This window comes from Chenopodium album, chromosome 11 (genome assembly GCF_948465745.1).
Source record: "Chenopodium album chromosome 11, dcCheAlbu1.1, whole genome shotgun sequence".
Classification (NCBI taxonomy): Eukaryota; Viridiplantae; Streptophyta; class Magnoliopsida; order Caryophyllales; family Amaranthaceae; genus Chenopodium; species Chenopodium album.
The window spans coordinates 2,195,420-2,210,747 of NC_137844.1; the positions used below are offsets into that span (position 1 = coordinate 2,195,420).

The window sequence follows — 15,328 nt, forward strand, 5'->3', positions numbered from 1 at the left end:
TAAGTTAAATCTTGAGATAATATAACATAAATTTACTGTAAATAAATACTGTAAACAAGTTAGTTTTTTAAAGAATTTAATGCTCATCTTAAAATTAGAAATTAATAAAGTAGTAAAATCTTGAAATAATACGGAGTAAAATAATAAATTACTCGTGATAAATAAATAAACAAGTAAAAATTTGAAAGAATTTAATTAGAGAAAAAATAATAGAAGAGAAAAGAAATAAATTTTTCCCTAACAAACACAACCCACTTGTCAAAATTACAAGAATTAAATTCATAGCCAAAACAAATCACAACGATTTGCATGGCAAAGAGTGATCTCTTCCACTAATCACCCCCCTTATCTGCCATCTCAACACAGATTATGAATTTTCTCTCTCCACAGCCCAATCATTCAGAGAAATGCAGCAAGGTAAGATCTTTTCCATTACATAATCCATCAATAAATATAGTTTTGCTTCCTATTTCTACTAATTTTGGGCAATGCATCATCTTTTCTACAATGGAAACATCAACCTTCATAACTACTTACCTTGATGATATCCTTTCCTCTCAGTCTGATTCTGACAATTCTAAATGTCACAAATCCTCAGATGGCTATGCAATGCTTATCGCGTCTACGGTTGGATTAATGATTGCTGCAGCTGCTGCATTATATCATCAACGCAACCTTAAAAACCAAAAACTTGTCCCTAGGATCAAGTTTGATAGCTCCAAGAGGGTGGCAAAGCTCGAGCGATTTTCCCATTATGTAGGTAATCATACCTAATTCTACCTGATACATGTTTATAGATCAATTACAAGCTAACATACATCTTATGATCTCCTGATATAAAATCGGGACATTACATAATATGACTCATAATATAATCATGAATGTCTCTTATGATCAATATGGGCAGCAAGGCAGTTAGGATTCCCTGACAGAAGGCTTTGTCCACAGCTCAACAGATTGGCATCTGATTATATTCAAAAGAGAGAAGGTTGGGAGGATACCGTCTACTCCTTTTTCGCCCATGATCCAGATTGTGATTCACTCTTTATCAAGCTAGTCGAGGAATTTGAGCGATGCATTCTCAGTTATTTCGCCTTTCATTGGAGTTTTGCAGAAACTTCCCTCAAACAGGTAATCCATCAAAGACCCGGCATGTAATCAAATTAGCACCCCAAAAAATTGATCATGCTGAAAAGTAATGGGTAATTGAAACTTTTGCCTAAGGCCCTGCGAAAAAAGCCACAAGTTTGTAGTAATATTTGTACCGTAATACATGACAGAATCTTATTTATAGGCTGGTATACATTTCAGGTGATGCAAGGGCCAGACCCTGAACCAAAAAAGAAGCTCAAGAACATTTTGCTAGCTGCCTCAAGGTAAGTCACAGAAAAACTCTCGCATTGTATAAAATATGAGAAACGAGAAACGAACAATATGGTTTCTTGCAATGAAACTTTTACATGATACAATATGAGAAATGCAACATTAAAAGGGAAACCAATATTCATTTTCTCATGCTATGTGATGAGTTTAGGGAGAAGATAATAGAAAAGGTGACCAAAGACTTGAAGGTAGCTAGAGTATTTACCACATTGGTACAAGAAATGAAAGCAATTGGACTCGCTCAGCCAAAACCAGAGATCGACGAGTCAGAATGCACAGATGTGATGGCACCAGTAGCTTTCAAAGATAGAAGTCCAGTTCTCCTCTTTATGGGTGGTGGAATGGGAGCTGGGAAAAGTACAGTGCTTAAAGACATCCTCATTGAGTAAGGAATACATCTCTTTTATTATGCATGAAACCTGCAAAATATATTGAGAAAGATGATTTAAACAATAAGGGAATAATAAAATAACAATAAATAATATCTGTGATGAAATCAATCAAAACAGATGTCTCTTCTTAAAGAAAATAAAGATAATGTTTAATATTTTCAGCTTACTCCCTGATACAAATTACTAATTTCCACAAGATAGGGCCACAAGCCCACAAGGGCTCTACTTCATTGCTTAACTCCCGATATATGTTTAACGGTCAAAAGGGATTGTTTCCTGCTGACATTTTAGAGATTAACAAGACCTGAATCTGCTTGCTGGTACACAATCTTAGCCTAACTCAAATGCTTGGTTTGAGCTCATACCTTAATGAGTCAAGTTGAGGAAAATATGGCAATTATAAAGTTTTAAGCAGACAGTTACTGTTTATTGCAGCTCACTAAAATAATAACTGATATATATGATCTCGATCTCGTATGACTCTTAATCTCTGTCAACAATGATGCTTCAATTGAAACGAGAATCTTAAATTCTTAAGGCAATTTGGTCATGCTTTGACATAGAGTGCTACAAATATTAAAGGTCAGCTGCAAAACTAAGTACTGAAAACTCTGAAAACTAACCTCATGATCTCAATCATCCATGCAGACCATTTTGGCAAGAAGCATCAGGGCAGGCAGTAGTCATAGAAGCAGATGCTTTCAAAGAAACAGACTTATTTTATAGAGCCCTTAGCTCACGGGGCCATCACGACGCAGTCCACACAGCAGAGCTGGTAATTGTCTTCTCTTCTCCAGACATATGATCTTGCCTCAATTGCATATAGACCAATTAATATCAATAGCTATCACCATGCTAAAAACTAATACCACCAGTTTAGAAAAACCACAGTTCATATTGCAGGACTTGCAGGGTTCAGGTGCATCTTCCCGAACCTATTTGAACAGAAGTGCCTAGAGAGAACAATAACTTGTGATTTAAATAACAACACACATAATTCCTAAAATATCTAATATTATGAAGTGATTGAATCACAACTTGAGATTTTACGTATCATGTCTAAATCTTGCAGGATAAAACATAGAAAGATCAAATTGCATATGCACTTCCTAAGTTACTAGGCCAGCACCATATCTTCACTATTTCCTGATTCTTGAGTACAGTATGTGACATATCATGATAATTTGGGTCATAAGATTTTACTTCAAACAGGTTCACCAATCATCTGCAGACGCAGCAGCTTCAGTACTTGTGACAGCACTGAATGAGGGTCGGGATGTTATCATGGATGGCACCCTATCTTGGCTTCCCTTTGTAGTGCAGACAATAACTATGGCCAGGAATGTCCACCGTAAACGATATCGTATGGGACCTGGATACCATGTGGCTAAAGATGGAACTGTGACAGAAAACTACTGGGAACAAGTAGAAGATGAAGAGGAAGAACACTCATCCATTAAAAAAAGAAGGCCATACCGAATAGAGTTGGTTGGTGTTGTTTGTGATGCCTATTTAGCAGTAATTAGAGGCATAAGGTAAGCATATACTGCAATGTTCTATAAATCTGCTACCATCAGTCATAGGATCACATATGGAACTCCCACCATCAACTCATATAACACCATTCCTTCTACAAAACTGAGTTGCAAAGGATGTACTTGTATACTGTGCATAATGGCAGGCATGATACCTAGTCATATTAAGTACATTACAAACCACTGGAAACAGAGGTGAGAAAGGGAGTACAGCTCATAAAGACCTGCATTAAACAGTCAAATATGAGATTACATTTTAGAAAAAATTTACAAAATTGAAACTATGCATTTGAATGACTTTTACAGTTCAACATTCATCCTACAAGATTTCTCTTCACAGACATATTAGGATCTTCATACCATATAAATATATTATAGGCAGGATACAGACAAGATATGTGTTCAAATGTAGAACTAATGATTAATTTATCATTTTACATGCAGGAGGGCTATCTTGTGTGGGAGAGGTGTGAGGGTGAGTTCACAACTAAAGTCTCACAAAAGATTTGCAACAGCATTTCCAGCATATTGCCAACTAGTAGACCAGGCCAGATTATATTGCACAAATGCTTTGGAGGGTCCACCTAAGGTATTTTTTCTCACCTTCCCGTTCTCTTTCTATAGTTTAGTTAACATTACTATTGTCATTAATTACAAATAACCAAAAGCATCCCCAACAAAATTCATCTAAACAAATCATATCACCATTCAAAATTGGTAAATAAGGCACAACACAGATCAGGATTATATCTGCTCAGCCCAAAAATATATATATATCTGTGTTATTTTCTATTGTCTAGCTGACTGTATCTGCACATGCACTAATTGCAAATTACGATCATTCATAGAGCTTAACAGCCATGGTTACATTAGGCATGAGATCATTCCCGCATCTGAAAAAAATATTCATTTTTCTATTCAATCTTATTGTGTGCATGATCTGGACGAAATCAGAAATCACAAATGCACAAAACGATTTCACCCACACCACCCACATCAAGCCTGCACGCAGCCAGCCAGAACATTAAACTGTTTCTTGCTTGGCACTTTATAAAACTATTGTACTAAAGACCATTATTGTATAAAGTTGATAGGATGGAAGGACAGAGACAAAACCCTACTTGTTGATCCAGAGGAATTCAAGTGCCTAAAGATAATTTCAGAGTTGAACGAGGAAGCAGACAACATTTATGAGCTTTACAAGGACCCAAACCCAGCATGTCAAGATGGCTCTATTTGGAAAGACATAGTATCATCACCTTCAAGGTTAAATGTGCAACAGGAACTGAAATATTCAATCCAAAGAGTTGAAGGGTTGATAGATACCAAAAATAACAGGAGCAGCTTCCGGTATTTATGAGAGCTGGATGCCTGGATTCCAAAAGGATGCAAGCTGAAGTCTTCCACCATCTCGAGCTTCTTGTTCTGCAATTCTGAATTCTTCTGGAAAAACAGAGTCAAACGTCTGTATGTAGATCCAAGCACATCTACCTGCTAACAACAATTTAGATGATACAGCTGCAGCATCATTTTGGGGAAGTATACAGATCAATAAAGCACAAGTAGCAGTATGCTGTTTACAATGCAATTTAATTAAGTTGCATTTCACTGACCACCAAGCAACCAACGACACACTCACGTCCTAGTGCCAACACTTACATATTTCGGTCTTTAATTCTCTATGAATTTCAGCAATTACCAATACCACTCAATGTTCATATAGCTTACCTCAAAAGACAACATTTTCCTTTGCCCTTCAATGCATTCAAGTTATATATCACGGCTTCATTACATCTAAAATCTGGGCAGGATATACCCTAAAAATTCTTAAATTGTCTTCTAAATTTAATATATAGTCAGAAATTTGAATGTTTTTGAGAAGTCAATTTGTAACAGTTGTCTAATACTGGGTATAAAAGTAGCCTAAATTATGGTAAATAAGCAATCATGCAAACCACTATACATAGCTCCAACACCAAGCAAATGTACTAAAGGAGTTAATGAGAATGAGGGTTGCAAGTCTTGCAATGAAATCCAATAATTGCTAGAACCAAGTTTCTTATGAAAGTACCCAAAGAAACTTCAAATTTTCAAACTCATCATCCACACAGGCACACAGCAACTGATAGAAAGCACACATACTACAGCACTCAAGCGGACAGACAATACACAATGATTTTATTTTTCATGAACCATGAATCCCAAATAATATCATGAGACAGTATTATAAAAATTGAAATTTTGAAACACAGTGCTTTATACAATGAGCTTCCTCTTTTTTCTGCCTTTTCTTTTCAAAAGTAATTAAAAACTTGAGATGATTCCAAAGGGAATTCTCGACATCAATAGATAAATCAATCCCTTCATGCGTTGAACCTTCAAAAGATTAGAGGATATGACAGGCATACATATCTTCCCTTTGAATATTTTGCTTTAATAATTTCCTAATGCAGAAAGAAGAAACTAAGATCTTACACATGAAAGAAAAAACATCAGATGAAGATCGTATAAAACTGACATTGGTGAAAAAATGCCAAGAACATTACAACAAACGTAACAAACAGGTACTACACAATTAAGAGATAGAGATTACGCATTATAGAGGATAATGCAACTATGCAGATCAGACAAGTAGCAATCTCAAAATAGTTAAGTGCTGACTGACAGAGTACAATACTTCTAAAAAGATGGCAGAATACAATGTACAGGATGCCAAGAGTGAACCAAACCTGAACTCTAAAACGGACCAAAAGAGCTCTTGAAATGATCATATCAACACCCTATTATAGCTGTCACGAGGAAATTCAACAAAAGGATGCAGATGCTCTTAACAAAAAAAAATAGACAGGAAAGTAACTGCACATATGTCTCTGTTTTACACCATTCAAGACAGTCATAATGCAAGTTTTCTCTTTGGCATTCAAGCCATCACTACAATATACTGTGAGTTTGGCAAGTGCATGTTGCAATTACTGCTGAGAAAGAGAAAAAATAAGTTTATTAACCAGATCAACAATAACAAAGTCAAGCATTCCTTCAGTTGTAAAGACAAGAAGGCATAATGCAACTATGCAAGTATTCCAGAGTCCAGAGCTCCTATTCTGCTCATTATCTTAGGACATCTCAGCTACCCAGTACAAATCCAAAGTGATAATAGGCAAGTGCACATCAGATTAACTCTACTATGATATTTATACCCCCCTCCCCCAGAGGACAGATCGACAGTCCCCCCATTTTCTCATATAATTTTCCACCACAAATTATCAATCTTTATATTTACCTGCTCCATTCATCCTAAAGCCAACCCAATGTTTGGTTATAACACTATGATCCAAAGGAGGAGAATAAAAACAGTTTAAACTAGTTGAAGAACTGGGGATTATGTATAGAAAGTTCAACCATCAAGAGCAAACATGGAAACTTCAGGTTACGCTCATTTATTCTGAAAGTACAAACAGAAATGGAAAAATAAAATATCTCAACATTATGCAGCAGTTCATTTAAAGATTAAGCAATGGAAAGAAGCTACAGGAACATCATGAGTCCTCTAACTCCTCTTCGGTCTCCATTACAAGCACAATCTATTCTATATTCCCATTACTCTTCTTTGCAAGCTTGTAAAGATCTGCGTCCAGAGGCAAAAAATCCTACTCAAGGAGGAGCAACTCATGCATCCACATACATAGATCACCGATACAAGTAAACCATCCTGAAATATAAATTTCTCCAAAACCTTCAGAATAGATGGGTAAAGCCATAACACAACATACCACAGTCACTTGATGCTTTATACTTTTCATGCTTCAGGATTTATAAACACTTTCCAAGTATTCAGTTAATTTCTCAATGCAAGACAAACCCTAATAAATTGGAGCCCCCCGTGGTAAACTGATAATATGATATGGCACCTCTCAACAGAAATGATAAAACATATTGAGGCACCAATACCAACTTGTTAACTTCATACTCCGTCTTTCAAAAAGGCAACATGCCAGATAAATCATCTTTACATAGAAAAAAAGTCTCCTCATAGCTCTCCGCAAACTGTCCAGAGCCCTAAAAACCCTCATTGTGATTACTCAATGGCTTCTACTCTATTCAATAACTTCAACACAGAACCCATCCCTACCATTGATCTCCCTCTCTTTAAACCTAGTTGAAGGCTGAAGAACCACTATCAAGCTCAATAAACATCGCTTGTGGGATTAAGGACAATTACTTCTGCTAACAAATAACAATTCCCATGGAGAAAAGTAGATAAGCTAGACTATTAGAAGGCATCAAAAAATAAGGAAAGTGAAGAGGTGACGGGTGAACATTTCCAATAATTGCAAATTATAACAAGCCTCAATCTAATATCAATCAATTGGAAGGATGTGGGAGTAAAACATACCATAGAATGCAAACCTTCAGGGTAAATGACATACTATCATACTCAAAAACTCAGACCACAAAAGTACCCCATGAGATACCGCCATTGTTCCATTGACAATGAATAAGAGAACATAATGCACAACAAACAGAAACAAAGCCTCATTGTTCCACATCTTCTAACTTTCCTATGATTGAAAAAACACAAACGCACATTGTTAAGATAATTTGAATGTTTGCTCAATGTAGCTAGTTCTTCCGATGTATAACACAAACAATTTAACATCTTAACAGGTTCAGAGATTTTGATTTTGATTACGATACAATTTCTAATAGATTATAAACTAGTTAAAGAACAGGGGATTATGTATAGAAAGTTCAACCATAGAGAGCAAACATGGAAACTTCATGTTACGTGCATTTATTCTAAAAATACAAACAGAAACGGGAAAGGAAAAAAAAAATCAACATTATGCAGCAGTTCATTAAAGATAATGAAATGGAATGAAACTAAAGGAACATCATGAGCCCTCTCGAATCTTCATTAAAAGCACAATGTATTCCATATTTCCATCACGCTTCTTTGCAAGCTAAAAGTTTTTAGATGGGTAAAACCATAACACAATGTACCAGTCACTTGATGCTATCCATTTTACATGCTTAAAAGTTTTTTAATATAGATTTTCCCCAATTAAGTTAATTTTTCAATGCAAGACAAACCCTAATAAATTAGAGTCCCCTGGCCCCCCTGTGATAAACTGATACACCAATACCAAGTTACCAACTTGCTAACTTCTTACACCGTATTTCAGAAGGACAACATGCTAGATAAATCATCTTGCAATACAACAACAATAAAGCATTAGTCCTAAAATGATTTGGGGTCGGCTAACATAAATCATCTAGCCACAAGCATGTGTCCTTCAGTAGTACAGTCTCCCCATAACTCTCCTCAAACTATCCAGTGCCCTATAAAAACCTCAATGTGATAACTCAATGGCTTCTTTTCTATCCACCAACTTCAACACAGAATTCATACACTGATCCCCATAACATGAATCATTTGGGCTCGGCTAACATAAATCATCTTGCCACGAGCATGTGTCCTTCAGTAGTAGTCTCCCCATAATTCTCCTCAAACTATCCAGTGCCCTATAAAAACCTCATCGTGATAACTTAATGGCTTCTATTCTATCCACTAACTTCAACACAGAATCCATACACTGATCCCCATAACATGAATCATTAGGGGTCGGCTAACATAAATCATCTTGCCACGAGCATGTGTCCTTCATTAGTACAGTCTCCCCATAACTTTCCTCAAACTATCCAGTGCCCTATAAAAGCCTAATCGTGATAACTCAATGGCTTCTTTTCTATCCACTAACTTCAACACAGAATCGATACATTGATCTTCCTTCTGTCTCTTAAAACCTAGTTACTGGCTGAAGAAACACTGTCAAGATCAATAAACATCACTAGTGGGGTTAAGGACAATTACTTTCTCTAACAAACAGCTATTCCCAGGCTGGAAAGCAGATAAGCCAGATAGACTCTTAGAAGGCATCAAAAAATGAGGAAAGTGAATCGGTAATGGATGAACATTTCCAATATAATTGCAAATTATAACAAACCTCAATCTCATTTCAATCAATCAGCAGAATGCAGGATTAACATACAATGGAATGCAAACCTTCCGAGTAAATAACATACTAAACTACAGAGTAACCAAAAACTCAGACCACAAAATACCCAATGACTCATACTCTTTAAAGGTTCAAACACAATACCACCATTGCTCTCAAGCATTTACAAATGAGTAAGAGAACACAAAGCACATCAAACAGAAAACAAAGCCTCATTGTTCCAAGTCGAACTTTACTATGATTGAAGAAGCACAAATGCACATTGCTAAGATAATCCAAATGTTTGCTCAATCTAGCTAGTTCTTCCAATACACACAAACAATACAAGATACAACATAACAGGTACACTGATTTTGATTACGACAACAATTTCCACAAGATTAATACGGAGTACTAAATACACAGATGTGCAATGTTACACTTACATCCTTAGTGCGCAATTCTATTGACTACGAGTGCTTCAATGCTCATCAAACCCTCCCCCTTCAACTCAGCTCTTCGCTGAAAACCATGAAGAACAATTACAATTCAGATACCAAACTCAACACTATAAACTCAATCAATGTTGAGAGAAAAGAGACATACCATCAAGTTTGAACAACATAATTACAATCAATTGCTTAGATCACAAACAAAGAGATTAGAAAGACAATCAATTGAATCTAAAATTCTTATCTTATATTAATACTCATATATTAAAACTACATCTAATTAACATCCCAGATTAAAACCATCTAAATAAATGTAAATTAAAAAGAAAAAAAAAAAAGGAACTCCAACTTCCATGTATATTATGGGCGCTAAAACTCTCTCAACATTACACCCACTAAAACATCGGAACATTTACAGAAAAGCTATTCATCCCAATCAAATCCTACTAACAATCCACCACATCCCAGAAACTATCTAAATCCAACAACAAAATTCATCATTTCTTCCCTCTCTTCGGCATTGATCGCTTCACCGGCGACTTCACACTCTTCGGCTTAACACTCTTCACTGCAGCAGCCTTCTTAGCAGCAGGAGCCGCCTTCTTCGGAGCCGCCTTCTTAGCAGCAGGAGCAGCCTTCTTCGCTGGAGTCGATTTTGCTGCGGTTTTCGCAACCTTCGCCGGCTTCTCCTTCGGCTTCACAGTAGCCACCGCCTTCCTCTTAGTACCAGTAGCTTTCGGCTTCGCCGGAGCAGCAGCCACCACTGCCTTAGGCTTAGCAGCAGGCTTAGCCTTCGCCGCCTTAGCCTTTGGCTTCGCAGCAGTCTTAGGCTTAGCCTCCGCTGCTTTAGGCTTAGCAGAAACAGCCTTCGCCTTAGCTTTCGGCTTCGCAGCGGCTGCTTTAGGCTTAGCAGCAGCAGTCTTCGCCTTCGGAGCAGCGGTTTTCGCCTTCACAACAGCCTTTGTCTTCTTAGCAGGAGCAGGCTCTGGTTTCGGAGCAGCAGGACGGCCAGAAGGAAGCTTGAAGGATCCCTTAACCTTCACAAGACGACCAGAAGCAACGAATTTCCTCAAATTCACAAGAAGAAGCTTCCGGAACGTCGGAGGAAGGTCCTTATGCTTCTCCTCAATGAATTTCTGAATCGCCTTTTGACTCGAACCATTCCTCTCCTTCAAAGTCGTAATCGCTTCACTCATCATCTGAAATTCCAATTCCAAAACTCAATCAGTCAATCAATTAACCTAGAAAACTTCAAATTACAAATCACAACTACAAAATTCAATTCAACAATCAATGAATCAATCAACATTTTTCCAGAATCAATTACCTCAAAGTAAGGAGGATGAGTAGGAGTCTTCCTCGGCTTCGAAGCAGTAACCGCCTTCTTCGGCTTGACTTCCTTCGCTTTCCTCGGCTTTCCGACGACTTCTTCAGCAGCGGTGTTCTCTTCTTTGGGAGTCTCCTCGGCTGCCGGAGCAGAAGCAACCTCTTGCTCTCCAGTTGCAGCAATTGGTTCCTCAGTCGCCGCCATTTTTGCAGAAATTGAAGCTTTTCTCTAGGGTTCGAAAATCGGGAATTTTAGAGAGAGAAAGAGAAACTGTCGGAAAATGAAGGCCGACGATTAAGATCTGTTTGTGTGATGAGCGAAGAAGAACGTTAATCTGAGGGCGTTTAAATAGTCAGAAATGTACGTCAAGAAAATCCTAAAGCTCAACGCTGATTGGTCGAGAGGGCCTTCACACGGATCGCCAACCTTTTTCGAATTTTTAATTTTAGATCGTTGGATTAGATTTTATCAACGGTTGGTATTTGTTAGTGGTGTATTGTGAAGGATTGAGGAAGGATGGTGTAGGATTTTGGATTGGTGGATTAGTGAATAAGGGTTTGGAGGGTGTGTTTCTTACTCGGATTAATGTGGGTATATCTTGAGCTATGGTTGATGGAATTTTGTGAGGTTTGGTTTTTTGGGTAGGGAATTATGTGAGATTTCATATGAGGGGTTACTCGGGTTCTGGCGTGGTCTAGGTTGGGAGATATCTGGGTCGGAGTCAACAGTGGTCATGATAAAGGTTTTGTGTGAGTTTGTCGTGCTTGTGCTTGATTTTACAAGAATGTTTGGGTTTGAACTTGGTTTTTTTTGCTTGGATCTGTTGTAGGATAATTGAGGAGTGTTGTGAATCAAAAATCGTGGAAATCGGATTTGATTTGGGTGGTGAAATGTTTGCGAGAACACCGATGAAGATGAACACACGTAATAGAAGTGTTAGGTTGGAGAAAACATGCATGTTTTGCATCCTATGGCTATTAATGATCGAATATGTGAATCCAAAATCTATGTATATATTCGTAACATTGCCCGTTAATCTTAAAACAATATCACGAGTTTGAAAATTTATTGTAGTGCGTGTTATGATGGATTAGTAGATAAATTTACATGTATACTCTACTTAATGACTTTCTTCACGCGTTTAACACGAATGTGCTATCTGGGCACTTCTTTCACTTATTGTATCATCCTATAAGATTAAAAACTTGGTTATCAACATTTTACGCTTGTATGTTATTTATTTCTAAACTCTTGTACTATACGCAACACATTAATTTTATAACTTCAACTCATGCAACACAAGACTACCAATATTATCATATATATCAGTAAAATGTGTTGATGTTTTATGACTTAGTGCACTATGTTTTGATTATTATCTCGTTATATATGGTGTTGCTAAGTTTAACGTAATGCAAAAATAGTTTGAATTGAAGGAAGCCTTTGTGAACAAACATGTTAGTTGTTGAACCAAGTGCAAAGTGCAATAAATTATGAACATAACTTTGAATTAATAAACAAGTAAACATGGTATTGTAAAAATATTCCTTAACATTGCTCACATTAAAAGTGTAGTGTCAATTTAACTTTTTTTTTTAACACAAAAGGGAAGCTACTTATATTATATCATGATAAAGCTGATTATCGAAATCATCAGAACAAAAGAAAGGAACCTGCTGATCACAACCAACAGTCCTGAAGGACGATAATTAAAGAGCATATAAGGCCACTCTAAATCATCAAAGTTTATTAGTGTCAATTTAACTTAGTTCATCATGAACATATGGATGCATATCCTTTTGTTATAACTTAAGCATTCTCATGACATCCTAACAAATCATGAAAATAAATAGTACTGAAACTAAGTCATAGCCCATGAATGTTAGAGTGTCAGCATGTGTGGTATTCTTAATGTGATATTTGAAGAACAATTAATAAAATGGTACATGAGTAAACCACATATAATAAATTTTCCTATCATCAAACTTACTTGGCTTTGTGGTTGGAATGAAAACAAAAGAAGAACACATAAATCAAAGAGTACAACAAAAAAAAAATGAATATGAAGGAGACAACCTCATTCCCCCTCCTTTGATATGTTTGGAGGGACAAAAAAATAGTTTTTCCAAATAACACATGAGATTTTTTACTTTGCTCTCTTGATAAAATTTAAATAAAACTTGACTAAAAAAATTACACACCATTGTTAATTTGTTATAAGACATTGTATTCTTTGATTGGAGTCTCAAAACTTTGAAATTATACTACTAGCACAAGTATTAAACATTTTTTTTCCATCTTTGTAAGAGATCATTTGTTTAGATGTAAAAGGTTATCTTTTATGATTTCCCATCTTCGTAAGGATCATTTATTTAGATGTAAAATGTTATCTTTTATGTTTGGAAAAAAAAACATACGAAGTGTTAGTGTGTTACTTACCAATACTACTACATGTGAGCGTTCACTCTCTCTAATTGGTCAACCAGACAACGAACTCAAGCATTGACGATGGTTTGCCCCTACTTGGCTTTTACAAGGCCCAACCACAGAAACATTGCAGTGGGACTAACTTGGTTTTAATGCAAAGACATGGGTCATGATTCAAATATAGCAAAGATGGGTTGGTGCCTTGATAATGCCAAAACTGGTATGATCTTTTTATTATTGGTGGTAGTGATTACGGGATTGTATGTCCACTTACACATTGGAGCTCTATTTTGCTTGCAATCCCTACAACGGGCTTTCGATTTATCTACACATTCGACAACAATGTTTATTGATTCATAGAATCTCGTTACTCTCCTACAGGGTACAATGATTGTTAAGGAGACATCAACAATCTCTAGATCATTAAGAAAACAAGCTTCCTAGATTGACCTTCCACCATTGCATTACATGTAAGGCAAATAGACATCGTGTTCTCCGCATTAACCAGAGAATCGACTTTACGTTTTTTTTTTTTTTTTTGTTTCTATTAATATGTAAATATTTTGAACCTTTATCTGTAAAATAAAAACACATTTAATAGATTTTTATATAAAGAATATTATAATCTATATTTTGAAGGCAATATAAGTGCTTTTTCCTATTTTTTTTATTTATTTATTTTTTGTAGGTAGTGTAATATATCAAAATAAATAAATAGATAAATAAAATTAAATTGGTCTACCCTTTAAAAATATTAGCTTTTATGTGATTTGATTTTAAAAATTTGAATGTTGGATATATTTCCCTTTCAATTACGACTAATGAATCGCTAAACTAAACAACACCCAAAAAATTATATTACTTGATTTTGTCTATATTTGATAGTAAATTGATTTATTATTACCCTTTCACCTTTTCTCTCTATTTCATTCCCTGAGATCTCTAAAAACACCAACCCCACCACCAAAACAATTAATGTCATCAAAAGCACCATAGCGAGTTTGTGTCGCTGCAAAAATAAATACATAAATAAATAAATATATATATATTTGCTTCGATGGTATGATGTTCCAATCATGGAGAGTTGACTTTGGTATGATTGGTGGTTGTCATTGGATGATGACACTGCATATAATAGGTCAGGGTTATGCGGCATTGCATGGTAAGGGACGAAGGAAGGGCGGCATTCCATGGTTAGGTTAGGAGTCGGGGTTGTGTAATGGGGCTAACTTCGGTGAAAATCAATAATCTGTGGGCGATTTAATAACTCTTATGGAATCATTTATAACCCTCTTTAAAAGAAATTATTGTTTAACCGGATAAAATGATATTCTTTCATGGTAATCAAATTAATGCATTTATTCTCCACTATAATGTTTTAAAAAGTTTAACTTTGATATATATGTGTGTGTGAAAGTATTATCAGCAACTATATCATCAAATTTTCATGACTCTTAAAACTATAATGTGAGTACCAAATATAACAATTGAATAGTTTAACAGTACGTAAAATCGTTATATTCCACATGAAGATGAGAACATTTTGCTAACATTGTTTTAAGGTTTGTTACGTAATTACACTGTATACTAATGCAATTCTCATAAAGTTATTCATGTATTACGTATTTACGAACTTTGTGTATAGCACACACAATTTGTGTTCCCTTTGTTTCATGTTATTTCTACTTCAAAGTCTTTGATTTCACAAAAAGATACTTATAATATAGGTAAAAACTAAAAACAATGAAAGAAGACTTGCATCGTTAAAAATGGTCACACAACAACAACTCCCGCGTGCGACTATACACATCAATAT

At 35.9% G+C, this 15,328-nt stretch overlaps 1 protein-coding gene and 1 long non-coding RNA gene across 2 annotated transcripts; both read right to left on the reverse strand.

Annotated features, from left to right (window-relative positions):
- Positions 1-241: 241 nt before the first annotated feature.
- Positions 242-6,476, reverse strand: LOC145567136 (uncharacterized). The gene is made up of 4 exons (XR_014095508.1): positions 4,637-6,476; positions 2,399-3,534; positions 1,589-1,802; positions 242-1,227 (listed from the first exon to the last, which is right to left on the reverse strand). It is a non-coding gene; the product is annotated as an uncharacterized LOC145567136 (long non-coding RNA).
- Positions 6,477-9,983: 3,507 nt separating this feature from the next.
- On the reverse strand, positions 9,984-11,414 carry LOC145567135 (uncharacterized). Its single transcript, XM_081626371.1, has 2 exons — positions 11,086-11,414; positions 9,984-10,957 (listed from the first exon to the last, which is right to left on the reverse strand). The coding sequence occupies exons 1-2, from the start codon at positions 11,287-11,289 to the stop codon at positions 10,256-10,258; spliced, it is 906 nt and encodes a 301-aa protein (XP_081482497.1). The 5' UTR covers positions 11,290-11,414; the 3' UTR covers positions 9,984-10,255.
- Between the last annotated feature and the right edge of the window lie 3,914 nt (positions 11,415-15,328).